The 22,237-nt window shown below is 40.5% G+C and overlaps 1 protein-coding gene, 1 non-coding gene and 1 pseudogene across 2 annotated transcripts; 1 reads left to right on the top strand and 2 right to left on the bottom strand.

The window, feature by feature from the left end:
• Window positions 1-476: 476 nt before the first annotated feature.
• PRIM1 (DNA primase subunit 1) lies at window positions 477-21,360 on the top strand. The gene is made up of 13 exons (XM_070934897.1): window positions 477-579; window positions 2,876-3,033; window positions 4,740-4,846; window positions 6,962-7,035; window positions 9,555-9,691; window positions 12,053-12,114; window positions 13,179-13,288; window positions 14,419-14,495; window positions 15,596-15,716; window positions 17,266-17,335; window positions 17,987-18,078; window positions 19,537-19,635; window positions 21,112-21,360. The coding sequence occupies exons 1-13, from the start codon at window positions 477-479 to the stop codon at window positions 21,129-21,131; spliced, it is 1,230 nt and encodes a 409-aa protein (XP_070790998.1). The 3' UTR covers window positions 21,132-21,360.
• Window positions 1,640-1,744, bottom strand: LOC139313535 (U6 spliceosomal RNA). Its single transcript, XR_011600137.1, has one exon. It is a non-coding gene; the product is annotated as a U6 spliceosomal RNA (small nuclear RNA).
• LOC139313542 (U6 spliceosomal RNA) lies at window positions 18,703-18,802 on the bottom strand (annotated as a pseudogene).
• Window positions 21,361-22,237: the final 877 nt, after the last annotated feature.

The following is a 22,237-nucleotide window of genomic DNA, read 5'->3' as shown; positions in this document are numbered from 1 at the left end:
TTTAACAAGTGCTGTCATCTTAAATTTGCTAAGATTGAGAAACACTGGTCTGAAGGACGCAGCAAAATTACGCTTCCATGGTAAAGGCTCCTTCACAGACAGAAGGAAAGTTCGGCTGTGCTGCGAGTGTTCTTCCTTCTGGTTACAGGTTTTTAAATCCTCAAATAATCTACTGGTCCTATGTATTCACTGAGTATTCACTGAAGTAGAAAGTCGGAATGTAAATGAATAGACAAACTCTCAGGCAAAACCCACACTTCACAATGTGAGGAAACCACTGGAGGTCGACAGAGGCCACTTTAGAACCAGCAAGCTCCTTCTGTCCGACTTTTTTTTTTTCTTCCCCTCTGGAACTACAATTCCCAGAAGCACCAAGACGTCCCCGTCAGACAAGACGGTCCGCTGTTCGGATTGGCTCTAAAGCGGCAAGGGGGTGGTGCCTAACTTCTCCCGCGCTCTCCTGTTTTGCTGTGATCATGGCAAGCTTCGATCCCGGCTCGTTGCCTGACTTGCTGCGCCTTTATTACCGCCGCCTCTTCCCCTTCGGCCTTTACGGCCGGTGGCTCCGCTACGGCGATGGTGAGGAAGGGGAGAGGCGTTTCGGGACCCCGGTGGGAGGGCGAGGGAAAGTCCGCAGGAAACTGTTCAATCAGTTTGAAACATGCGTGACTCCGAGCATGTGCAAAATTCGGCTGCTGAACGCTCCACTTCTGTAAAATCGGAAGGGATTGAGCTTTAAGTGGGTTAAGGGAGATCAACACGCGTTTTGTGGGATCTTAAGGTAAGGATAGGGACATGGGCATTGATGTTGGCGCAAGCAGGCTAGTGGGTCCCTAAATGACATTTTGCAACAAGTGCTGACCAGATTTCAGTAACAGTAACAGAATTGGAAGGGACCTTAGAGGTCATCTAGTCCAAACCCCTGCTCACGCAGGAGACCTGTACTAGGGATTCGAACCTCTGAACTGTTGATCAGGCTAGGTGACTTTACATTGTTCTTTACACTGTGTTCTTTACATACCCTCTAACTGTGTGGATGTGTTCACTGATGCAAGATGTGTTGGTGGTTTTTTTTTTCCCCAAACCACTTAAATTGACTTGAAGCCAGGAACAAAGCAAATTTGGAGGCACTATCTTTTTGAGTACCAGGTACGTTACACAACAAGTAGAAAGAGACCTCGTTACAACTGGATTTTAGAGACGGTATATAAGAAAAAAACATTTTAGAATATATGCTACAAAAGAATCAAATGTGGGGAGAAGCAACGTTGGTTAGCAGCTGTAAAGCATTTTACAAGGATTTTGGTAATTTTGAAAAGTTGTTTATTTATTTATTTTATTAGATTTTTATGCCGCCCTTCTCCGGAGACTCAGGGCGGCTTACAATGCGTTAAGCAATAGCCTTCATACTTTTGTATATACCTGCTTAGTAGGGCTTTCGGCCCCCCCTTGTTCTTTTTTATACAAAGTCAGCTTATTGCCCTCACAATCCGGGTCCTCATTTTACCTATCTCGAAAGCATGGAAGGCTGAGTCAACCTTGAGCCTGGTGAGATTTGAACTTGCAATAATTGCAGGCAGCTGGCAACTTAAGTGCTACTTTAACAGCACTTAGTCCACTGCGCCACCAGGCTCTTTTTAAAAATATGGAACGCTTCACAAATTTGCGTGTCATCCTTGCACAGGGGCCATGCTAATCTTTTCTGTATCTTTCCAATTTTAGTATATGTGCTGCCGAAGTTTATAAAGTTTGTTTGGGAGCAACTCTGAAAGAGGAACCCAAACAATCTGGTCTCTCAGCTTACTGCAAATAATAGGTTTGATCAGTTGTCCTCTGCACCTCTTCCAGTTTGCATTTTTTATCATTACCCACCAAGATATAGAGAATGGAAGTATACAGAGACTATTAGCAAAATGGGGGCTTGGTCTGAACAGTAAAAAAGCATGAGACATAAACTTAGCCTGCTTGACTTTAGTATAAGCTAGATTCTGTTTTTATAGCCTACAGGTGTATCAATAACAAGGAGTTCTAGAATTCCCATAGAGTCTGTTTCTTGACTTGGCCTATATCAAAGGACTGACCTGGGATAATATAGTAGTGACAAAAAATTGAGGAAACCTTTTGGGAAAAGTGTATTTTCTGAAACTAGCTAATAACACTATTTTTTGGAGTAGTGCCATTAAATTATATATCAATGAAAAGATAATTTAAACAAGAATGTAATGCAATAACTTTTATGAAGGATTTGCTATTAGAATAGAAGTTACAGTATAAAGAAGAAAAGTGAAACACGAAGAAAAAATGAGATATACAAAAATCACATCAATTAATACTTAGTTGGGTAACCTTTAGCATGAATTACGGCCTTACAATGTCTTCCCATTGAGTGAACCAAATCTTTTAGTTCTGCAGCTGTTATAATGTAATACCAAGATTGAATGATTGCGTCTATTAACTGGGTTTTATTGGTGGGTCACTTCTGACTAACAAGTTTCTTTAGTCAGCTCCATAGATTTTCAGTTGTATTAAGGTCTGGGCTATTCACAGGCCATTCCAGCAGTGGAATATGATCATCTTGAAACTCCAAAAAAAAAGTGGTGTTATTAGCCATCAAACCTCAAAAATACACTTTTCCCAAAAGGTTTCCACAATTTTGGCCACTACTGTAGATAAGTAGCATTTTTCAGAACTTTCCATTTGCATCATATGCATTGCTTATATACTTGAAACGACCCTCTAAGGAAAGCTTGATGTAGAGAATCTAATACTTAGTGACTGACCATCTCATGGATTTGTGGAAGAATTGAGATGTGAGGAAATTACTCTTATGTTCTGCCATGAAACCAAGATGGGATTGTGTGTTTTCCTTTTGTAGTGTCAAAGAACTATTTTCAGCGACGGGAGTTCTCATTCACACTCCGTGATGATATCTACGTGCGGTATCAGTCTTTCAACACCCCACAGGAATTGGAAAAAGAAATCCAAAAATTGTGTCCATATAAAATTGACATTGGAGCCGTGTATTCGCACAAGGTATGGAATGGAATATTCTGATATGAAGCAGTCTTCCTCAGCCAGGTGCCTACAAAATCTATTCAAATTACAGCCCCCCAAAGTGCCTAGAGCCGTGATGGCGAATCTATGGCCCGCGTGGCACACGGAGCCATATCTGTGGGCATGCGAGTGTTGACCTACCTCAGCTCCACGTGCATGCGCGTGCCAGCCATCTGATTTTCCGGCCTTCCGGGCCCTCGGACGTTGGGAAACGGGCTGTTTCTGGCCTTCTGGAGGGCCTCTGAGGTGGTGGGGAAGGCTGTTTTCGCCCTCCCCAGGCTCCTAGAAAGCCTCTGGAGCCTGGGGAGAGGAAAAAAATGGGCCTACTGGGCCCACTGTGCCATCACATGCCAAAAGTGGGGGGAGCGTACGCATGCACAGGGGGGTGGGGCACATTGAATTATGGGTGTGGGCACATGTACACTTGCATGTACACTTGAGAGCTTCTGCATTGGAGACAAATTCCTTGTGTGTCTAATCACACTTGGCCAAATAAAGTATCCTATTTTCCTTTGTTGATGTTATTAATATGTCAAACCTATGGGGATTAACAGATGAAAGCTGTCCTGATATGCTACCTGAACATCCATGCGTTTACTATTCACTAATATACAGTACAGGTAGTCCTCGATTTACAACAGTTCATTTAGTGACCTTTCAAATTTACCATGGTGACTTATGACCATTTTTGATACTTACGACCGTTGCAGCATCCCCATGGTCATATGACTTACATTCGGATGCTTGACAACTGGTTCATATTTATGACGGTTGCTGTGTCCCGGGGTCATGTGATCACTTTTGTGACCTTCTGACAAGCAAACTCAGCGGGGAAGCCAGATTCACTTAGCAGCCGTCTTACTAACTTAACAACTGCAGTGATTCACTTAACAAATGTGTCAAGAAAAGTCGTAAAATGGGGCAAAACTCATTTAACATATTTCTCGCTTAGCAACATAAATTCTGGGCTCTATCATGGTCATAAGTCGAGGACTACCTATATTGGGATACATACAGAAAATAGGTATTTAGTGGTGCTCTTATTCAGCTTTTATACTCTAAATAAGAATTTAGAAAAGGCTTTGCAGCGATTATATACACTGCTCAAAAAAATAAAGGGAGCACAAGCAGAAGACATCCGAGATCTGAATGAATGAAATAGCCTTATTAAATACTTTGTTCGTTACATACAGTAGTTTTGTGTTCCCTTTAGTTGTTTGAGCAGTGTATAAACTACTGTATGTAAAGAACAAAGTATTTAATAAGGCTATTTCATTCATACAGATCTCGGATATCTTCTGTTTGTGTTCCCTTTATTTTTTTGAACAGTATATAATCTTGGAATGTTTATCATTCTTTATTGTTTATTCTCATATGTCACTTGGAACATCAAACAACTGTTTTCCAACCTCCTATAACAGCGAATGATCCTGAAAAGCCTCTGCAGCCATTCCTGAATGCTTCCTATCCAGACTTCCTATTCCTCTGTGATGTATTGTTTAAATGGCTGAAAATGACTTGACAGCATATCGGTGGCCAAGCATGATTTTAACAATAAAATAAAATAAAATAAAAAAATGCAGAAGCCTGAAATGTAATGAAGGAATGAGATTTAGATTATAAATTATAGTATGATGCTAATACTTGAGCTCATTCTGGGTTGTGTTTTGTTTGTTTCTTTGCAGCCTGTCCAGCATAACACCGTCCACATGGGTGCTTTTCAAGCTCAGGAAAAGGAATTGGTGTTTGATATAGACCTGACGGATTATGATGATGTTAGGCAATGCTGCAGGTAGCTTTATCTTTCTGCGATCGTTATTTGATATTCATTAGCCAATTCGTAATGGGAAAAATATTATGCAGAAAGAACATGATGTACTGTACTTGGATCTACAGACCGTTCAGATGGTCCTTCCTGGCAAAGTCTCTATTCCTCTAGCTACAAAAAGATCGGTTTTCTGAATAATGAAATCCCTTGGGCAGCAGTATTATAAATACCGTATTTTTCGGAGTATAAGATGCACCAGAGTATAAGACGCACCTACCTTTTTTGGTGAGGAAAAGAAGAAAAAGAAATATCCCTCTGCCCAATTTTGCCTCGTTACAGCAAACAGCCTGCTTTAATTTCATTTTTGTTTTCAGCAAAGCTTGATTAGCACAAGGGGGAAAAAAATCTGCTCTAGCAATTTACCTCTTTGCAGCAAGCAGCAGAGCCCTGCACAAAACAGCTTGTGCTAATGAGGCTGTGCTGAAGCTGAAAGGAGCTGTTTTTTCTTGCTGTTTGCTTGCAAGGAGGTATCTGCTGCGAGGCAGAGACCAAAGGGTGGGGGACAGTGGGTGGGCGAGGCTACATTCGGTGTATAAGACGCACCTAAATTTTCACCACCTTTGGGGGGGGGAAAGTGCGTCTTATACTCTGAAAAATACGGTATTTCTCAAAAGTAAACCACACTGCACACAATGGACCTTATTTTCACGCAAACATACAAGGGGTTGTTGTACTCAATTCCAAACTTTATGATATATTATCATTTATGTCAACAGGCAAGGAAGATTGCCAGGGGACAAGATAATAAAAACAACTGCCTGTATTGCCAGTTGCCTCTGAGAAACTAGATCTTCCCATTCTGAACAAAGAGTTCTCATTCCCAGCTTCGTTTAGCTGTATTTATATTTTAAATCTCAAGGCAACAATTCTACCACACACTGTCCAAGACATTGGTGGGAAAGCATTCTGCTTTTCTGCCTTCTTTTTTAAGCAATGTGATTAAGTCAACATATGCAATTCAAACCAGTGCTTGGAAATAAAGTGCACTTATTGGTAAGTGTATTAGCACAAATTACCTAAATCATAGTGTGGCACTAAAAATCCCATCCTTACCACTGGCCATGTTGACAAGCTGGAAGAGAATTCAAGACTGTACAGTACAGGTCAATTTACAACCACAATTGAGCCCAAAATTTCTGTTGCTAAACGAGACCGTTGAGTGAGTTTTGCCCAATTTTATGACTTTTGCCACAGCGGTTAAGTCCATCATTACTGTTGTGGCCCGTCAGTGGCCTGTGCAGATTATAGCTGATTCCGACAACAAGGAGGCTGGTGTGCTGCACCAGCAGCTTGTGCAGCTGGCGCTCGAGTCGGACAGTGAGGAGGCTGGAGAAGATGTGCCAGAGGCAGGGATTCAGCCAGGGCCTTCAGAAGCTCCTTTAAGTGAAGAGGACGAAGAGGAGGAGCCTCTTCTCGATACACAGGCGCGCAGAGCTGTCAAAAGGCAGGAATGGCTCCTCAAGAGGAGGTCTCCTTGAGAGTAAGGCTTGGGGCTAATTGGCCATTCTCTTAGCCTATTTAAGGAGGAACGCCGCTTGCAGCAAGCTGTAGGGAACAACTTTAGTTCATTCTCCTTCGCATCTGGATTCTCTGCAAAATTGCTTCTGGGCTTTCTGCCAACTCTAGTAAGACTGTGATTACCTTACCTTAGAATTCTGGTAGGCTGTTAAGATTTTTGAGTAAAATAAGCTTTGTATAGAGTTTGTGTGTGCTGCGTTCTTTGGGGTCCGTAGCTGGGGCAGAACAATTACAGTTGTTAAATTAGTAATACAGTTGTTAAGTGAATCTGGCTTCTCTATGGACTTTGCTTATCAAAAGATAATCACGTGATCCCAGAATATTGCATCCGTCACCAATATGAACCAGTTGCCAAGCATCTGAATTTTAATCACTGACCATGAGGATGCTGCAATGGCCCTAAGAGTGAAAAACAATCATAAGTCACTTTTTTCAGTGCCATTGTAACTTTGAATGGTCACTATAAACGAATAGTTGTAAGTGAAAGATTACCTACTGACTACGATGTTTACATGATCTTTAGGTCCTTTTTATGAGTAGGAATCATTTTGTCTCCTTCAGCTCTGCAGAGATCTGTTCCAAATGCTGGACTCTCATGACCATTGCCATCCGCGTTATAGACCGAGCCCTTGTAGGTAAGTGGCTGATAGCTTTCTAATCCCTATGGCTGTCCACTCGAACCCCCTTCCTCTAGCAAAGCTAGAACATAACCGCCTTTGAGCAGCCTAGAAGTATCTCAGAATTATGTGATTGCGTCAACCCTCTTGACTGCACAAGGTGCCTGGCCTAAAGAAAAGAGAAGGCATGTCTTTGTTTCATGATGTTCCCCATCCTTTAGTAATAGGGCCGGGGGGGGGGGATTATATCTAATTGATAACAAATTTTAAATCGTGTTCCATGTTGCGCAAGTTGACATTAATGGTGAGTCATAGAAAGGTAGATTATTGCGGGATGTACAGATGTTAGGTTCTATAGTTCCCTTTACAGCAATTAATTACCTCAGTTGCCTCCAGGCATCCCTCCAAAACATGTTAGTGTCCAAGTGCAAGTTTTAATATGGTAGGAAATGTATTAACTGTACGGGGATAATCATGTGAACTATATTTCTTTGATTTATTGTAAAATTAAAAAGGTAAAGGTTCTCCTTATACATATGTGCTAGTCGTTCCCGACTCTAGGGGGCGGTGCTCATCTCCATTTCAAAGCCAAAGAGCCAACGCTGTCTGAAAATGTCTCCTTGGTCATGTGGCCGGCATGACTAAACGCCAAAGGCGCACGAAACGCTGTTATCTTCCCACCAAAGGTGGTTCCTATTTTTCTACTTGCATTTTTTACGTGCTTTTGAACTGCTAGGTTGGCAGAAGCTGGGACCAGTAACGGGAGCTCATCCCGTTACACAGCACTAGGGATTCGAACTGCTGAGCCACTGCGTCCCTTATTATAAAATTATATCAAAGTTAATTTATTCCTAGCCTCCTGCTACTTAATCTTGGTCCTGCACAGTTGGAGGAGAAACCTATATATTTGCATGCCCATTACACGTAAGAAAGGAAGAACAGATATTAGCTCATGGCTCTCTGAGTGAATTGGCAAATATTCTTGACAGTGGCTAGTTGGGGTTTCCCTAATTTGGCGCTTTGGGGAACTATAGTCATGCTGGCTGGAGATTATTGGAGCAGCAATTCTAAAATATCTGGAGTGCACCGGATTGAGAAGAATTGACCTCATCTATCATTTGACAATAGGAAAGATGGATAGACCCATTTCTATTTTTTAGTAGATATGTGCCAAATAGTCTTTGGTTTGGCGCATTCCTTGAGTTTTCTTTGCAGTGCTCAGCTCTTCTATCCTTCAGTTCATACATGTCTTAGCTCCCATCTGAAGGAGGATGCTTCTGCCTGTTCTTGAATAGAGCACCATTCTTGGTAATATGTTAACATGTCAGGATAGGATACATACCATATTTTTCAGACTATAAGACACACACCAAAAGGGGGTGGAAATGTCTGTGCATCTTATAGACCGAATATTGCCGAAGCCCCACCCACCTGCCAACCGCTTTTTTTTTTCCTTCTGCATGCCCTTTTTTCTGCCTTTTTCGGGGCTTTTTTCAGCCCGTTTTTGAGGCTTTTTACGACCCGTTTTTGAGGCTTTTCGGCCCGTTTTTGAGGCTTTTTGGCCCATTTTCGAGGGTTTTTTGGCCCATTTTTGAGGGTTTTTTTGGCCAAATTTTTGGGAAAAAACAGCCTGAAAAAATCCTTGAAAACATGCTGAAAAAAGCCTAGAAAATGAGCAGAAAAAAGAGCTGAAAATGGGGCGCGCGGAGGCCAAAAACTTTTTTTGTTGATTTTCTCTTCTAAATTTAGATGCATCTTATAGTCCAAAAAATACAGTAGTTTACTCAGAAACAGTATCTCACTGCCACCTTCTGGGACTATATTGTCTTTCTACACTAGTCCCAGGATTTCCTGGTGGTCTCCCATCTAAGGATGAATGAAGTCCAACTCTGCTTAGGTTTTTCAGGACCAGCCAGAATCAGTCAGGGGCCGCTACCTTTATAAAGAGCTGTGTGGTCTACTCCCACTGGTTCTCATCAAATGTTTTATAGCGGAGAACAATACATGTATTCTTTTAAATAGTCATATTTAGTGGTCTTTCAGTATTTATGAGTCTTTATTCAAACATCTTTTTACTGCTTCATCTCAGAAAAATCTTGAAGCTTTTTATAATCAAACTCAAAAAAATTGAAATAGAAGACTAAACTATACAGTAAAACGCAGAAATGTACAGTATCAAGTAAGCTATAAATAAATGGCAAACTGGCTCCTAGCATTCCTGTTTATTGTTCTTATTTGCATTGTTTTGACTCAGCGGTGCAGCTTTTTTTTGCTGTAGCTGTTAAACAAGCTGCTATTTTCTTTGATCGGCTGTCTTCAGCCATGGCTTTAACTATAAATAAGCCGTAATTGGGTTCATTCAACACATTCTATAAGTAGTCATTGTTTACAGATTGCCATAGTTTGTGTCACAGATTTGTATTGAACAGAATAAATGTAAATTTTTATAGCTCTTAAGTTTTGTTTGGTAATGTAAATAGTGTATTTTTTATTCATTTATTTATTTATTTATTTTGGCTTTTCTTCTGTCCCTGCAGAGGACTTTGGCATTCAGCATAGACTGTGGGTGTATTCAGGACGCAGAGGGGTCCATTGCTGGGTGTGTGACGATGCTGTCAGGAAGTGGTCTTCAACTCTCCGCTCTGCCGCAGTGGAATATCTCTCCCTAGTCAAGGTGTGTTCCTGTAACGAGAGAGGAACTTTGTAATGAGATTTGCAGTGGGCAGGGCCAGGAGAGAATTCTCCAAAATAACCACACAGCTGATGCAACTCAAAAAAAATCAGTTTCCCAGGTCTGAAGTGGCAGATTTTAATAGCTGCAGTTTTGATTTCCAATTGGCACCAATTCAGTGTGGATGCTGGGAGTTACAGAACAGCAGCTTGGGTATTATCCTGTGGACTCAAGTTACCTATCTGTCATTTACCGGAAGAAATAAGTAGACCCTCACATCAAAAGGGTGAGGGAATAGCAATAGCACTTAGACTTATATACCGCTTCACAGTGCTTTACAGCCCTCTCTAAGTGGTTTACGGAGTCAGCCTATTGCCCCCAACAATCTGGGTCCTCATTTTACCCACCTCGGAAGGATGGAAGGCGGAGTCAACCTTGATTAATCACGCATGAGTACAGTCTTGGCAATAGGCTGTTATATCAGAGCCTGCATCTGGAAAGAATAAAGACAGTAAATGGAGGTGCTATTGATTTGCGTACATTATATTTAATCCATTCTTCAACCACAAAGATTCCTAGAATGGTTTATGGATCCATAAAAATCTGCCCTTCCCATCCTTTTTTCAAACTGAAAAGAGAGCGTTAAGGATATTGTTGTTGTGTTACCAACCAGCAGAATGTAGAGCACAGAGAAACGTTGCTGAGAGCAATGAATAAGAGATGTGCAAACTGGTTTATCAAAAGTTTACTTTATAGTGAAAAAACAATCTCATAGTCTTTAAATAATCCAAGTCTTTGCCAGTTAAATCAGTCCAGTGATACAAAAATCTTCTTACCACACAAACAGTAATTGGTTAGAATAACAAACTCACTCTGGTTCACAAACCACGATGGTAGCAGATCCATCCAACGATGATAGCACAATGGTAGCAACTCCACACACTATGGTAGCTTATCGTCAACTGAATACTTTGCAGTACCTTTCTTAAATACGTTTACAACCAGTGATTATCTAATTACAGCATGACTCAGCATTACAATGAATCAGCAGTAAAACTTTAAAGTCACACAATACATATTCATGTTAAAGTCACAGAACACATATATTGCCTGGACAACTTGTTAGGCTCAAACCATATCCTAACAGAGAGCACACAAAATGAGAAAATGGGAGCGGGGGAACCAAGAAAACAAGAGAAATAAATTCTTAGTATAATAAAATTCACAGTATAATTATCTGCTGTAATACAGGCCTGCATTGTTTCTATTTTTACCACAGCTACTCGGAATGGAAATCATTTAAGGAAAGGTTTTCTGCCTCTTTAATTGTTTAATGGGAAAAGTAGAGAATCGGTAAAGAGGGACTTAAGTGTTCTCTCCCACTCCCTGCATATGTTGTTTAGACTTCACAGCGCAAAATGCTGTTAGCTTAGCTCTTAGCGGGAACTCTTTAAATTAAAACCAATTGTATGCTTTATCAGATTGCCTAGATGCCCAGAAAGATGAGGCTCCAGTATTTTTAGAAATAGAAATAGAATAACAAGATTTGGAAGGGACCTTGGAGGTCTTCTAGTCCAACCCCCTGCTTAGGCAGGAAACCCTACACCACTTCAGACAATGGTTATCCAATCTCTTCTAAAAAATTCCTGTGTTGGAGCATTTACAACTTCTGGAGGCAAGTTGTTCCACGGATTAATTGTTCTCACTGTCAGGAAATTTCTCCTCAGTTCTAAGTTGCTTCTCTCCTTGATTAGTTTCCACCCATTGCTTCTTGTCCTACCCTCAGGTGCTTTGGAGAATAGCTTGACTCCTCCTTTGTGGTGGCCCCTGAGATATTTGAACACTGCTATCATGTTACCCCAGTCCTTCTTTTCATCAGACTAGACATATCCAATTCCAACAACCATTCTTTATATGTTTTAGCTGCCAATCCACTAATCATCTTTGTTGCTCTTCTCTGCACTCTTTCTAGAATCTCAACATCTTTTTTACTTCGTGGTGACCAAAACTGGATGCAGTATTCCAAGTGTGGCCTTACCAAGGCATTATAAAGTGGTATTAACTCTTCACGTGATCTTGATTCTATCCCTCTGTTTATGCAGCCTAGAACTGTGTTGCTCACTAGCTGAAATTTACCTTTAACTTTTCCTTCAGGTTGTTTTTTTTTTAATATTGATGAACTAAATGGTGCCATGAGGGGCAACTGAAATGTTGGGAAAAGAGACAAGTGAGGCAAAAAATTCAGCACTATGTCCCAATTCTGTGACATGTGTAGCCAGAAGTACCACTGAGATTTTCATGTCCAAAGGGGAGGAAAGCAGACATAAACAGACTCTAACCTTGTTTTTCCTTGAACATTTCTAGGGAGGTGAAGGAACCATCAAGAAAGTAACTCTCTCAGATAAACACATTCATCCTTTTATCAGGTCAGTTAATGTAACTTTTGGGTTTTCAATAATGTGTGCAGGTGCCATGAAGTGGAACTTGGTGCCTTCTGGTTTCCAGTTAAAATCTATCTTAGCAATTTGAGTAGGGAGCCTTCCAAAAATTGTTGAATTGCAATTTCCCTTGTTTTGGGCAATGGTTACTGTTCAACGATAGTGAGAGGCCGTGGATGCCACACTCCAAGCTGAAACAGTTTTTGAATTGAACTGAGAATCGTAGGGTTTAAGGAAGTGTGGTCTAAGCAAGAGCTTAGCATTATTTGGACTCGAGTTGCATCAGATCAAATAAATACATCTAGATAAATAGAGCACTCTGCCTTGTGGCGGTATGAATCAGGATAGATGCAATTCTTGATGTGGCTAAAGAGGAGACCACCTACTGCTGCGGTCTGTTTCCAACTCAGCTACCGCTTTCTAGAAGAAGCATTGACAAAACTTAGTATAGAATCCAAAGCTTTTAACCACAGGTAAGCTTGTTGGCAATTGCCAAGGGTGACTTACTTATACTTAATACTATCCTGATGACAGCTCTGGTTTGAATGAGCAGGTGGATAAAGGTCTCCAGGCAGTGATACTAAAGTGCTGGTTAAAATCTTTTCGCTAATTCGCCCCATGCTGACATGAAGAAACTAGCTTAGACTTAAAAACCTTTAAATGTGTATTTTGGATTCTCAGATGATATATAATACTGTTTGGCACTTTTTACATTACTTTATTGCTTATGCGCACAGGTCCTGAAAGAAGTGCTTAGCATATTGGCAAAAATCTGCAGAATAAAGTGTTGCTCTTCCCATGCCTTTTTGTCCTTATACTTAAAAGTGGTGTCGATGTAGAATTAGGACTTGCTATTTTGCACACTGCTATAAACTAAATCCTCCAGTTTCAAGCAGGAGCAAATTAAATGCTGATGAAATGACTTCAGCAGAACTTGTTTTATTTTTCTCTGCATGAGAAAGTTGCATCTGCCTGACATTCTCTCTCTTACAAAATCCTAAAACATTCAGGAACCATTTGTCTCTCTGATGCTTTCCTCTCTTCTTTTTCAGAGCATCATTGGATATAGTGAAATGTTACTTCAAAGAATATGCTCTCATTGGTCAGGACATACTTGGAAATAAAGAAAAATGGGAAAAGCTGTTAGCTTTGGTTCCAGAGAATATCCTTTTTGGATTGTCAAAGATGGAGTCGAGGTTATACAAAAAAAGGCAAAGAGAGTATTTTTGTACGACTATTTGGCCAGACTACCGATAAATGGTCAAGAAAATGTGTAAAACATAATCCAGATATCTACAGACTAGCATCTGGATTGTTGCAGTAGCCAGGAAGTAAAATTATTTCTAATGGGAATGTAATAAACTCCCACTCTCAAAAAAAAACCCCTCATCAATACAGAATCCATTAATTGGCCAAGGCATCTTTCAGGCAGAAGCAAGTAAGCTTCTTGGACAACATCTTCCTTAGACAATTTCTTCGCCTCTGCCTTCTTTTTCCTTCTAATAGACAGTGTGTGGTTATACTTGGTCTTTGGTTGTGGGACATTATTTCTGAGAGACAGCAGAGAAGATTAAGATGGAGGGAGGAAGTATAGTAAGAAACCATCAGTGTTTGAAAACGGGATAAATGGCTTATTTGCAATAGGGGGGGAAATCTATTCCTGATGCTCAACTACAACTCCCATAGCAATTGTATTCCGGCAACAACAGAAGGAATAATGGTTCCCAATGGATATCCTAAAAGGAATCAACTCCTGAGATAACCTTTCCCCAAATTATTTGTGGCAGTAGAACAGGATGTTTAGCTAGAAAAGGTCAAGAATAATCAGGCCTGTGCTTTCCGTGCTGGTCTAATTTTCTTCCTGAAGAGAGCTTTTCCAGAGGACTGCTCCAAAATGGGAGATATTTTCACATGCACAGGGGGAAAAAGTCTGTTTTTCCCATCTTCTTCAGTAGCACACATAACAAGGGTTTGTATATAAGTTAAAGTGTCAGTTCTAAGCAGACTTAATTGCAAGTAAGTCCCATTAGAGCAGAGTTTCTCAACCCTGACAATTCTGGGAGTTGAAATCATCCCTGCATCTTAAAATTGCCAAGGTTGAGAAACACCGAATTTAGAGAGAACTGATTTTGTTTGGAAGTGGGCCCATCTGACCTACTGTATACCAGGAACAGAAGACTGACATGCAAGTCTTTTTGAAAGAAGGCAAAGCTATCCCCCTCAGAGAAGGTACAAAAAGTTGGCTATTTTGCTTCAGAGCCTAACCTGGAAAGTCCTTAGCCATTCTGCCACCAGAGCAAGAGTGTCTTCGTTCCGAATTCCGTAAAAAGCATAATTCAGAGCAGCGCTGGGAAGTTCTGGAAAAAAAGGTAAAATAAATAGTACGTTTATGCAAAATTAACACTGGGGTAGAACTTTGCTAATAGGTGAGTGAGATTCTTATTTTAAGTTGTAGTGCTGAAAAGGTCAATAACTCAAGACTGGAGGATGCTTTGTGATTAAACCTTGGTGCTTCTGCCTTCTGAAGTTGCCCTGGATTTTGAGAGCACAAGGGACACTTGTGGGCCTGCAAAAATCAATAAGCAGAGATAAAACGAGAGTCATCAAGACAGAAAGTTGACATATCCAGAATGCAACAGCACTTTCTATTTTTAGTAGGTTGATTCTCCCTGCTGCACTTTCTTCCACCGTAAAAGGTTTATTTATAGCTTATTGAAAATTGAGCGTCTAAAGAGGGAGCTACAACTATTCTTAAAGCTTTTTGGCTGCTGAATTACAAAAAAAAAGCCCAAACAGTGATTGGAGAAGAGTTATAAGAAGTGAGGCAGCATATAAATTCAGTTGATGATAATGTGGAAATATATAAAATTATGATGATGATGTATCTTAGTACAAGAAGTGCTTTGGGTGTACTAAAACACCCAAAGTTCAACCTCCAAGCTCTCCAAACAAGAAACAAAGTCTCGGATTTGAAATCTTAGAAAGGCAAGAAGCTGATTTGCCCGGGCAATACAGGTAGTCCTCAATTTATGACCACAATTGAGCCCAGAATTTATGTTGCTAAGTGAGAAATTTAATTATTTGCCCCATTTTACGATTTATTTATTTTTTTGCCACATTTGTTACGTAAATTAGTAACACGGTTGTTAAGTGAATCTGGTTTCCCCATTGACTTTGCTTGTCAGAAGGTCGCAAAAGATGATCACATGACCTTGGGACACTGCAACCGTCATAAGTACGAGCCAGTTGCCAAGCATCTGAATTTGGTCACCTGATCATGGGGATGCTGCAACGGTCGTAAGTGTGAAAAATCATCATAAAGTCACTTTTTCAGTGCCATTGTAACTTCAAACAGTCACTGAATGAACTGTTGTAAGTCGAGGACTACCTATACTGAGTGAGCTAGACCTGGGCATTGTCTTGAGTTAGGCCAGTTTGCATTAATCCTTTTCTCTTTCTCATTCTGAAGAAAATGGTACACTCTGAAATGGAGATTATGCTACAGTACTGTTTTCCCCGCCTGGATATGAACGTTAGCAAAGGCATCAATCATTTGCTGAAGAGCCCTTTCAGCGTTCACCCCAAAACAGGTCAGTTGCCGAACAATGCTCCCGCATATTTCTTTTTGATGGAAATCCAACGAGGGCCTAAAATGACAGGGAATGCTGAAGCTGGAGGTGGAAACACAGGGAATTCATTTCAACCGTGGAGATCACTATTTGATATTCAGCCACTTGCTATCTCTCAGCCTGGTTTACTTTCAGGCTTTTTGGAAGATAAAATAAGGTAATGCTATGTATGCAAAATTGAGCATAGAGAACAGGGAGGATTTACTGGTAAGCATCATTAGTAGCATCATACTGTTTTGTCTATCGTATCTGTGGTTCCTTCTGCTGCTTCTGAAATGTACATTTCCCTGTTAGTGTTTTCAGTCATCAGCAGTGGGAAGAAATAATGCTAAAATACAAAATGTTTGATGCCTAAAGGTGTCGTTTTGTGAAAAACAAATGGGTACTGCATTTAATGCTAAGATAAAATTGTAGCTATAGAAATGGGCATGTTGTCTCTGGAGTTTGTGACTTTTAATGACTCTAAAGCAATATTTTAGATTGAGAATCCTGTTAGGCATTAAATAAGTCCTATATTACTATGTCATTTTAGGAAGAACAAACAGGATCCAAGAGCCAAAAAACAGATAAACGTTTTGGTTTTTTTTTACTCTTCTGTATTAAGAGACTAAATCGTGAAGTTGTTGTTTTGAGTTTCCCAGCGTGTGCTTTGAATATAGGACAGTACCGGTAGTCCTCGACTTATGACCACAATTGAGCCCCAAATTTATATTGCTACGTGAGACATTTGTTAAATGAGTTTGCCCCACCTTACGACCTTTTTTGCCAACGTTGTTAAGCGAATCACTGCAGTTGTTAAGTTAGTAAGATGGTTGTTAAGTGAATCTGGATTCCCCGTTGACGTTGCTTGTCAGGCGGTCGCAAAAGAAGATCACATGACCCAGGGACACTGCAACTGTCATAAATATGAGTCAATTGCCAAGGCTCTGAATTTTGATCACCATGGGGCTGCTACAATGGTTGTTATGTGTGAAAAATAGTCATAAGTCGCTTTTTCAGTGATGTTGTAACTTTAAACAGTCACTAATTAACTGTTGTAAGTTGAGACGGACCTTTCCAAGGTCTGGAAAAGTTCCTATGTGGACATTTAGCCAGTTCACAGAGCTGTTCGGAAATGTAGTCCCTTGCTGCACACTTTTTCTCTTCCCGCTAGTGGTCTTTAAACTAGGGGTCCCCAAAATCCAGGCCGCAGCCCACTACTGGGCCTTGAACCCTTCAGAACCGGGCTGCGGAAGTGGCGGGCAAGCACTCACACATGGGTACATATCTCCACTTGTGTGAGAAGCAAGGAAGCACATGTGCACACTCCATTTGCGCGAGCGGCATGCATGCGTGCCCACCCCTCACACAAATGGAGCTGTGCGTGTGCAGACTTACTCATCGCTCGCATGGAACTGTCCCCTATCTTCCTCTCTCCCCCCTCCCCCCCGGACCGGTCTGCAAAGCCAGAAAGGTTGGGGAACTCTGCTTTAAAGGAAGCTGTTGTAATGCTGCTTTTGATCTCTTTCAGGACGCATTTCAGTTCCAATTGACCTGAAGAAATTGGATGACTTCGATCCATTTTCTGTCCCCACTATAGGGTATGGATCATCTTGTTGGGATTTATGACAAACATGCATCTAGAAAGTGTAGGAATGAGATGGTGCCTAGGTTCACCCAACACATTAAGCTATTTATCCATTATTTTGTTGCATAATCAACAATTGGTAGGATTAAACCAGTGGTGGAATTCAAAACATTTTACTACCATTCTGTGGGCGTGGCTTGGTGGGCGTGGCAGGGGAAGGATATTGTAAAATCTCCATTCCCACCCCACTCCAGGGGAAGGATATTGCAAAATCCCCATTCCCACCCCACTCCTGGGGGAAGGATATTGCAAATTCCCACCCCACTCAGGGGCCAGCCAGAGTGGTATTTACCGGTACTCCAAACTACTCAAAATTTCCACTACTGGTTCTCCAGAACCTGTCAGAACCTGCTGAGTAGCACCCCTGGATTAAACATTATAGTGCCTACGTTCACTCAGTGGCTCAAGCAAAAGAAAATGCATAATATCACTTAATGTGATAGGTGTACCCAATCGGTCTCTTCAAACACAAATTGAGTGGATCGATCAGTTCCACTGCATAAACTGTCAATTTACTGGAGCCGAGCCCAGAGTGAAATGATCGTGATCAATATAGGTTGGCCAAATTCTGTGGGATTTCCAATGTTTTTGTTCTATTCCTTAGCCACCTCTGTCATGAGCTGGACATGATTGGGAAAGATGAAGGAAATGGAAAGGAAACTGAAGGTCTATCGGAAAGCTCTCGTAAAAGCCGAGGTGAGTGCTATCGTAGAAGAGATCAGGACAAATCTTTAGCCAATTCCGTTGTCATTGGGAATGTGTGTCATTTCCTTGATGCATAGATAGAAAGGAGGAGGAACAGGTTAAAATGCCATGTTGGTAGCACTAAATTCTTCAGTTGTGTGTAATTACTCTTATTTTATACCCTTGTATAAAGGGCCTGCAAAATTATAGACTGGAAATGTTTTTAGTGTAAAGCTTTTTGAAAACAAGATTACAACCATTTATTAAAATTATTTTCACTACCAAAGGATCCAATCAGCTAATTTTAGATACCACTGTATCTCATTGGAACTTCCCCCCTCGGTGTAATCAGCAAATCAAACCAAACTTTATAAGTGCACCAAGCCTACTTCGGTTTTAATGCCTTTCCTTCCTTCTGCCCCAATGCTATCATTTGGTGACTTGCTGTTGAATATCAGTAGTGCAAAAAAGAGGAACATTGTAGTTGTTTTCTCTCCTATGTATTTGAATTGAAAGGGAAGTGAGCGTATCTTTTGTGAGAGTCTATGGAGATTCTCAATCATCCAGGTTATGGCTGTCCCAAAGGTGCTTTATCCAAAAGACAACCGGACTTCCTTGGGGGTTTTTTCCTTTGAAAACGATACGGAACGCTTCGTGAATTTGCATGTAATCCTTGCGCAGGGACCATGCTAATCTTTTCTGTGTTCCAATTTTAGTATGTGTTGCCAGAGTCAGCATTTTTTTTTTTTCAAAAAAAAACAAGAACAACAAGAAAGTCCAGTTGCCTTTTAGAAAAGCATCTTTGGGACATCTTTTGTGAGAGATTTGCCTTTCTGGGAAGTGTGTGAAGGATAGACATTTGATGAAGGTTACCCTATTTGTTGTAAAAATAAATAATAATAGTAATAAGCAGCATAGCAAGACAGGTGGTTAATTGAGATGTAACAGGTCGGTTTTCTGAAATGTTTACAAATAGAAAAATATGACATAATTAGAATTAAATCTGGTATGTCTTTGGAGTCAAATCAGGAATGCATAAAGCATTGACCTGGAAGTGAGGTTAATCTTTTTCATATTGATTGGAGCAAATGGACAGCTGGGAGCCAAACTTAATTCCTTAATTCTGCTTAAGTACCATGTTTCCCCGAAAATAAGATCCTGTCTTATATTTTTTTGAACCCCGAAATAAGCGCTTGGCGTTATTTTCAGAGAGGTCTTATTATTTTGGGGCGCATGGAGCAAGATGGGGCTCCTATTGCCATCTTACCTGATTTGCAACTCTGCATTTAAATATTTTTGGGGAGGGCTTTTCAGCGGGGAGGCTTATTTTAGTGCATGTGCTCAAAAGCCCGATTGGGCTTATTATCAGAGGATGTCTTATTTTCAGGGAAACAGGGTAGTTGTGATTTTAAAATTTGGAAATAAAATGAGTCTTTTCTCCTCCCTCCCAATCTTTTTTTTTTTAAACAGATTATAAGAAAACCAGTCTAGCTCCATACGTGAAAGTCTTCGAACAGTTCTTAGAAGAAATGGAGAAATCTTACAAAGGACAACGTTTGAAAGAAAGCGGTAAGGGTGCCAACTCAACTCCCCCTCCCCAAATTGTTTCAGTGACATCAGGGTCATGATGGCGACATGGGCAGCAACATAACTTGATACAAAAAATATGCTGTTTTTTTTTCTCTTTGTTATTGGCTATTGCTAACAGAGAGAAGCTAAATTCACACATTACATTAAATATGAAGTAGCTTTTTTGAACTTGACATTCTACTTTGTAAATGGTAGGATATGGGAATCAGGCAACTATGGCTTCTTTAATGAAACAGTTAAGCAATCTAAGACAATTCCTTGTGTGTCCAATCACAGTCGGCCAATAAAGAATTCTATTCTACTCTACTCTACTCTACTCTACTCTACTCTATTATTCTTTTCTATTCTTGCTTCAAATTGTGAACTGGGTGGCTGGGGAGCAATATCAGGAAATGTATTATATATTACAGAGCAAAGATGTCAACTTGAGGTTACTTGGGACAGAAACTCTTAGCCTATTGATGCAAGACATTGAATCACAAAAGTCAATTTTGTAGCTGTGTCGGTTGTATAAATCATATGATCCGTTTATGATTCAGTGCTATCATGTTTAGCTCAGAACATTTGGATAATTGAATGAATCATCAAGAGAGGGCAGTTGTACAAGCACAGGAAAGGGTGGGTCTGCTTTAAAGAGTTGTAAGCAGGTGCTGTATTTGCAATCCCGTACCACACTAAAGCACTTTTAGAAATTTAATCCAAAGTATTGCACAGTAATTTTGGCTTCACGTGATAAATACTTATACCTAATACACTCTGGTTTCCACTTATTGTGAGGAAATTGTAGATGTTTCCAAATCATTTGTTTTCAAGTTCAAAGAAGAAAACTTTTGCAAAATATACTTCCCCTCCCTACTACCTTCAACATTAACAATTACAGATGGTCCTCGAGTTACAACAGTTCATTTAGTGACCATTTAAAGTTACACCACTGAAAAATGTGATCTATGACCATTTTTCAGTTACGACCTTTGCAGCATCCCCATGATCATGTGATCAAAATTCAGGTGCTTGGCCAGTGGTTCATATTTATGACCATTGCTGTGTCCCAAGGTCATGTGATCACCTTTTGCGACCTTCTGACAAGCAAAGTCAATGGGGAAGCCAAATTCACTTAACAACCAAGCTACTAATTTATCAACTGCCGTGATTCACTTAACAACTGAGGCAAGAAAGGCCATAAAATGGGGCAAAACTCATTTAACAAATGTCTCAATTAACAACAGACATTTTGGACTCCATTGTGGTCGTAAGTGGAGGACTGCCTGTAACTGAAAAAGCCTTTCCAGGTATGCTAGACTATGACCCCTATCAATTGCCACGCAGAAAAGGAATTGTAGTTAATTCCTCTACATTTTGGAGGAGGGTAACATAATTTGTTTTATAACATACTAAGTTTCTTCACAGTATACCTTAATTGTGTTTAAAATTATTTTTCCTTTTTTTTCCTTAAAGACATGCAGATGGATTTCTGAAGTTTTGAAGACACAGTGCATTGTCACAAGGCAGCTTCATGTGGCCAGATAATTGCATTCAAATACAGTAGAACTCTTGACTGTTTTGCTAGACTTGTGCACAAATCAGCCATTTACAGACAAGGTTGAAACAGGCTTTTCTTGCTGAAGAAGAGGCGATAAACGTGTTAATAGCCATTCAGGTTTCAACAGCCTTGCACCACATAAAATAAATATTTGGTTTTGCTAACATGGGAGTGTATAATCAGTGGGATACACATTTGTCAAACAGGAAACAATAGGGGTTTATATTGCAGCATACAGTATGTAACATACACATTTATGCTTTATTTGACATGACATTACAAGCGAATATCAGGCAGTTTTGACTGGCGACTGTGATTTTTAAGAATTTCGGGTAATCCTCGACTTACAATGGCAGTTGGGACCAGAATTTTCATTGCTAAGCAATGCAGTTAGGAAGTGCGTTAGCGTTGCTTAGCAACAGCAATCCCTGCAGTCCCAGTTACCATTGTTAACTAAATCCCAAGGTCATTAGGTGAGGCAACTTCCTGCCCACTTCCCACAACAAAAGTCAGTGGAAAGGCCAGAAGGAAGCTGCAAGTCCCAGGCAGGCAGGTACCGTATTTTTCGGAGTATAAGACGCACCTTAGTTTTTGGAGAAGAAAATAAGAAAAAAGCTGATTGGCAGGTGGATTGGCCTCCCGGAATACCCCCAATCAGCTGTTCCCAGAGGTGAATTTTAGCAACAGGTTCCTTGGTTGTGAGCTCTGTGCCTTGCTTTTTTTTTTCTGCCTCTGAAACTTCTGAATCTCTGTTTTAGAAAAAAAAAATTCCTGCCTCTGAAAGCCTCTGAAACACCTTCAGAAAAAAAAGCCTCTGAAGCTCTGTTTGGGGGCTTCTTTTCTGAAGCTCTTGTTTGATGCTTTTTTTCTGAAGCTTTGTTTCTGATGCTTTTTTCAACCTCTGAAACCTCCGTTTGAGAAGCTGGGCGGGGCTACATTCAGAGTATAAGACGCACCCAGATTTTCATCCTCTTTTTTCTTATACTTTGAAAAATACGGTAAGTGACTGCTGCTGGGGAGGGGGTGGGTGGAAAGTCTGAG

This window comes from Pituophis catenifer, unplaced genomic scaffold, assembly GCF_029215685.1.
Source record: "Pituophis catenifer annectens isolate HBS135680 unplaced genomic scaffold, rPitCat1.0.hap2 SCAF_2, whole genome shotgun sequence".
NCBI lineage: Eukaryota > Metazoa > Chordata > Lepidosauria > Squamata > Colubridae > Pituophis > Pituophis catenifer.
This window is presented reverse-complemented; position numbering and strand designations above follow the sequence as displayed.

What these genes read in the sequence shown, in the direction of transcription:
- PRIM1 (XM_070934897.1), top strand. Translation starts at nt 477, where the DNA reads ATGGCAAGCTTCGATCCCGGCTCGTTGCCTGACTTGCTGCGCCTTTAT. An exon ending in AATATCTCTCCCTAGTCAAG is followed by an intron (nt 9,692 to 12,052) that starts GTGTGTTCCTGT and finishes GAACATTTCTAG; the next exon opens with GGAGGTGAAGGAACCATCAA. An exon ending in GGGAAGTTCTGGAAAAAAAG is followed by an intron (nt 14,496 to 15,595) that starts GTAAAATAAATA and finishes CTCATTCTGAAG; the next exon opens with AAAATGGTACACTCTGAAAT.